The 6,000-nt window shown below is 31.6% G+C and overlaps 1 protein-coding gene across 3 annotated transcripts; it reads left to right on the forward strand.

Moving 5' to 3' along the window:
• The first annotated feature begins 2,708 nt into the window (after window positions 1-2,708).
• Window positions 2,709-6,000, forward strand: LOC108464237 (gibberellin receptor GID1C-like). 3 transcript variants are annotated; one of them, XR_008277374.1, is made up of 4 exons: window positions 2,709-3,092; window positions 3,776-4,753; window positions 5,484-5,598; window positions 5,731-6,000. XR_008277374.1 is itself a non-coding variant. In XM_053024285.1 (3 exons), exons 1-3 carry the CDS (start codon window positions 3,054-3,056, stop codon window positions 5,477-5,479), a joined length of 1,038 nt encoding a protein of 345 aa, XP_052880245.1. In that variant the 5' UTR covers window positions 2,709-3,053; the 3' UTR covers window positions 5,480-6,000. The 3 variants fall into 3 exon arrangements, 2 of the variants coding, with proteins under 2 accessions (XP_052880245.1, XP_052880246.1); XM_053024285.1 differs by having other exon boundaries at window positions 5,459-6,000; XM_053024286.1 differs by having other exon boundaries at window positions 5,484-6,000.

Consider the following 6,000-nt stretch of genomic DNA (forward strand, 5'->3'; position numbering starts at 1 on the left):
AGCAATTAAATCATTTGTAATCTTGAATTTGAAAAATGTAAAACATTGATGACATGATACTTTAAGGTTACACTACACATCACTTAAAAAATAATATAGACAACTTCAATATGTAATTCAAGACTAAAATGGACCGTTGCTAATTTCAGGAACCATAATAGATAAAAGGGGTAAAGTATAAAAATAGTCACTTTTATTTGTCTTAGATTATATTTTAGTCACTTATGTTTGAAATGTTACGTTTTAGTCACTTACGTTATGGTCTTGTTACGAAATTGTCACTCTCCCATTAAGCTCCGTTACCTCCCTAACGACGATCCTATGTGGCAATCCAAATTAAATTTATTTAATTAAAAACCTATTTTCATCCCAGCAACTGGACATCTAAGCTGGCATTTAAAACTCATTTGGACTGCCACGTAGGGCTGTCGTTAGAGAGGTAACAGAGTTTAACAATAGAGTGACCACTTCGTAATAAAAAGATAACGTAAGTGATTAAAACGTAACATTTCAAATATAATTGACTAAAATATAATCTGAGGCAAACAAAAGTGACTACTTTTATTTTTACCCTAAATTAAAGATACAAATATTAAAATAAATTTAATTAACAAATTCAAGATAAAAAACATTTTTATTACTTTTCACTTTCTAATATATTTAATAATTTTATTACTTTTAAGTGCTCTAATTTTTAATAATATATTTCAAAATTTTGGTTTGTTTCAAATTTAAAATTTGAATTTAAATTGAGATTTTTCCAATATAGATTAAATATAATAATACATAAATATTCAAAATAAGCACAAATTTTAGTAAGGATGAAAGTTCATGAATAACTCATAAAAACGACAACAGCCTAAATAAGAAACGGCATCGATTTTCCGCCATTTTCCTTTCCCATAATGGTATGGTATTTCTCTGGTTTGGATGCCTAAAATAGGTGTAAAGTATCATTTGATATAAATAATCATCTCAGGAAGTCAAAGGGGAGATCTGACGGACTCCGTTTGTCCTCACGTGACCTGACGTCGGCGCATGCGGGGTAGCTTTTGTTTTGTACCCTTTTTTGTTTCTTCCTCTAAATAAAATCAAATTTAAAATTAAGAAAAAAATCATTTCCGTTATCGTTAGTTTCCAATTTATTAGAACGAAACCATTTTGTTTTAGGGGATTATTTTGTTAGTTAAAAAAGTGACTTTTGGGTCAACGGTGTGTTTATTTCTCGGTGAAAATTCTAATCTAAAGGCATATTCAATATGAATTAGTCAATTAGCCAATAAATTATTAGTAAGGGAAACAGTTCGTGGGTTAGACTAATTTTTTCTTATAAATTCATATAATTGATCAATTTTATAATTTAATGATTTAATTGATCAATTTAGCTCTTATTGAATTTATTCAAATTGATTTAGCATTGATTGAAATTAGATAAAAGAATAGTAAACATCCTTATAATAAGATTTAAATTGCATTTTACTCCTTCTATTAAAGAGATAAGTAAGTTAATCATTGTATGTTAGATCAAAGAGTAAATTGGTCATTTGTTAAAAATTTCATCTATTTTTACTATTAAAAATAGGTTTTTGTATGTCAGCATGATATACAGACAATACAACTTGTGTCACTATCTAGTTATTCCATCAAACACACTAGTTTTTAATTGTACAAATAGATAAATTTTTTAAAAGGATTAATTTGCTCTTTAATCTAATGTACAATGATTAATCTACCATTTTTTAAGTAGATGGAGCAAAATACAATCTGATTACTAGTATAAAAGCCTTTATGGTACTTTTACCTTGAAATCGTTCAATCTATTGAATTGAATTAGATTGCAACTGGTTTTTAGTTAACTTTTATATTATAAATTTTTTAGACAATGTGCCTAGAATTAGACATAACCCTCTCCTACCCTTAAATAAGAGGATAAATGCACTTTGACGCACTCGAATCCATACCCTTTTAGGCTGACAATAATGTCAATACCAAATGAATTAAGACTCAATCGACTTATATTACACTATATATTTGTTTTAATATAAAACCCCAAATTTTAATACTTAATTTTATCATTTAAACCAAAAAAATTTTCTTAACCAAAATATTTTTTATATTATATATTATAAACATGTTTTTAAAATAAAAAAATTACATATATTAAAAGTAAATTAAATTGATGAACTCAATTACAAAATTTCATGATGAAGAACCTATCCACATAACTTGTTTTATATATCACAATTTTTAACGCCCTACAAAATCAATTTTAACCATTATAATTTACTTAATTCAAGTGATTGAATAGAAAATTATTGATTATTTTTATAATTAAAGATAATGTAACCTAAATTCATTTTATATTTTTAAAATTCAAATATATGATTATTGTGATTAGTAAATTCGTCAACGGATGTATTTATATGAGATTTGTATTCTGTTCTTTTTAATTTAAAATTTAAAATTTAAAATTTAAAATTTATATAAATCTCTAATATAAATATATATTTGTGTTAAATATGAAAAATTAAAATAAATAAAAAATTGTACAATATTCGATAAAACAACATCTATAGGACCCAGTAAACAGTTATCTTTCGGCCGATCAATTTGTCATATCTCATGTCCTTATTCACATTAGGTGTACTTTAGTCATTCTCCGTTTACATCTTCTAACCTGCGCCACAAGTTTCCTATCCTTCACCCACACCACACACATATAATAACCTCCCTGTTTTAATTTATTTATTGGTGTGAGATTTATCATTTTATTGTTCACTCTGTTTTTCTGCTCTCTTATGAACTTATAATTAAGCCAAAAAGAAAAAAAAGGTTTTAATGAATTTGATAATGAGCTGAACAGCAGAAAAAAGAGGGATCTTTGGAGTGGAAAATAGAATAAGAATAGAATCTTTGTTGTTTGTTTCTTCTTTAAAAAAAAATAAAAACAAAATTGGTTTTGTGATATGAATTGTGGGTTTCTGGGTTGTTCTTCGAAAGGATCTGTTTTAAGCTTTGGGGTTTTGTTTTTGAGTCTTTAAAGAAGGGGGGAAATGGCTAGAAGTAATGAAGTCAGCCTCAATGAATGCAAGGTACGATCTTTATTCTTTGTTTTTATTTGTCAATTTCTATATTTCTATCTAGAGTTGGATTGTCAAACTTGGTTTTTAATGGATTTGTAATATATTTTATGCCTTTTTTGGTTAAATGAAACCCAGTGTAGCGGGGTTTTTTTTTTTTTTGTTAGAGCTTGGTAGTCTTATCCAGTCTTTTCTATTTGAAGATCTTTTCTTAAAACTTTGGAGGCATTTAGGGTTGTTGAAACTTTATTATTTTCTTGTTTTTGGGGTATGTGTCTATTTAATTTGTGGATTGTTTTGCTTTTGGTTTTTAGTGATTTAGGTTTGGAGCTATTGATTGTGTTTCTCCAAGAAAGTTGGAGTTTTCTGATAGTAGTTCATTCTTTGGATTAGTGTTATTTAAGAGACTTGATTAGATTGCGAAGATCATATAAATCAGTGAAGGAATCTATATGTTGTTGGTTTGGATCAGCTTGCTTCCTTGTGTAAAAATTATGGAGTTCATAGCATGTATTTCATACTGACTTTTTTTGTGTATATTGACAATTGACAAAGTGAGTTAAGTAAACAATGGATTTGATCTTTTCTTTGCCTTTGACACTGAATAGATAGTGGTTTCCCTAAATATATGTGTTGCTTGGAAGATGAAGCTCTTTGTTTTGATTTTTTTTTTCTTTGCCTTTGTCTCTGAATAGATGGTGGTTCCCCTAAATACGTGGGTCCTCATCTCCAATTTTAAGTTGGCTTACAATCTTCTTCGTCGACCTGATGGCACTTTCAATCGTCACTTGGCAGAGTTTCTTGATCGCAAAGTCCCTGCTAATGCGAACCCAGTTGATGGGGTTTTCTCGTTTGATGTTCTCATTGATCGTGGTACGAGCCTCCTGAGTCGGATTTATAGGCCGACTACAGCTGAAGAGCCTCAACTGAATATTGCTGAACTTGAGAAGCCTGTTACGGCGGCGGTGGTCCCTGTTATTATTTTCTTTCACGGTGGAAGCTTTGCACATTCCTCGGCTAATAGTGCTATATATGACACTCTATGTCGGAGATTGGTAAGCCTTTGTAAGGCTGTTGTGGTCTCCGTGAATTATCGCCGTGCACCTGAAAATAGATATCCGTGTGCTTATGATGATGGGTGGACTGCTCTCAAGTGGGTTAACTCTAGACCATGGCTTCAAAGTCAGAAAGATTCTAAGGTTCATATATATCTAGCTGGAGATAGCTCTGGTGGCAACATTGCACACCATGTTGCTCTGCGAGCCATAGAATCAGGAATTGATGTATTGGGAAATATATTGCTCAATCCAATGTTTGGTGGACAAGAAAGAACTGAATCTGAAAAGCGTTTAGATGGGAAATACTTTGTTACTCTACGAGATCGGGACTGGTATTGGAGAGCTTATCTTCCTGAAGGTGAAGACAGAGATCATCTTGCATGTAACCCTTTTGGACCAAACGGTAGAAGTCTCGAAGGAATCAAATTTCCAAAGAGTCTTGTCGTGGTTGCCGGCTTGGACCTTATTCAGGATTGGCAATTGGCTTATGTTGAAGGGCTCAAAAAAGCTGGGCAAGAGGTTAAACTTTTATACATGGAACAGGCCACGATTGGTTTCTACTTGTTGCCGAATAACAATCACTTCCATACTGTTATGGATGAGATAAGCAAATTCGTGAGTTCTGACTGTTAATATAATTAACCTGACCTACAGGCTGCCATAAATGACAGGAGCTTGACATTCCTCCCCTTGTTCCAACCAACAAGTTTGCAGTTTATGATTGTGTAGTATTACTAGTTAGTGTCGTATTAATGCTGGTATTATTTTGCTCCATATTTTCTGACTATCGAGCTTGATTATATGGTAAAGAAGAGGTATTCCAGCGCATAGCTGGATCAGGATGTGTTCTGGTCTGCATTCACTCGCCTGGACTTGAGTGTTATAGTTCGATGAAGCTCTTGTTTCGGTTAGAGCCTTTTTGACTATGTTTTAGCAGACTAAGTTTAAGAGTTACAAATTCTGGCTTCTTGCCACAAAGGAGAAGAAGACAGGAATATATGGATAACATTCGGTAACCGATCAAGGGATCGGTGTCTGGCTAATGTTATATATATATATATGCTAATTCTAGAACATGGATTAGAGAGTTCTCCATGGCTTTTATGACCCTGTATGTTTATACATATGTGTTAGTATATATAAAGATGTTTGCTTAAATCACTCTCCTCCCTTGTCTGACATTCAGCTTTTTCTCCAATTTAAATGTGGGTCTTTTATTTGCTCTATCATTGTTTGATACACTACCGGACAAGTGTAAATACAACTATATATATATCCTATTAAGATTGAGACATTTTGGACTCTCTTGTTTACAAGCAGGTACACTCTTTTAACTCTTAATCAGGTATGGTAATATATGTTTGTGAGGAATCAGAAGGTAGGCATTTCATGCGTTAAATCCCAGCAGGGACAAAAGGGGTATCAACACACCTTTGACAAATGATTGGAAGCAAATTCTAGTAAGTTTTTAATTATTTTTCTACCTATGGGATTGGGATTTTGATTTAATAATTTATTGTCATTTCTTGAATGCTTGTTATTATGGTATGGATGATTAAATTTGGAGGGCTGAATCTTTGCATACAATACAGGAATTGGCTTGTTTTGAAAAAGGAAAGGAAAAAAAAGAAAAAAACATACATGGTATATTAATGGTGGTTGCAAAATGGATGACATTAAAAGGGGGACCACTTGAGAGGGCATACACCATCCCTTTTTTTGTAAGCTGTTATGATTTGCTGTCATAGTGCTAAAAGAATATTAGCATAATGTTAAAGAACAGCTAGGCTTTTTGATAATGACATCAAAAGCCCTGTCTAATTGACTTTAATGGAAAATATGGCACTATCTTAAGAAATAAA

This window comes from Gossypium arboreum, chromosome 13, assembly GCF_025698485.1.
Source record: "Gossypium arboreum isolate Shixiya-1 chromosome 13, ASM2569848v2, whole genome shotgun sequence".
Classification (NCBI taxonomy): Eukaryota; Viridiplantae; Streptophyta; class Magnoliopsida; order Malvales; family Malvaceae; genus Gossypium; species Gossypium arboreum.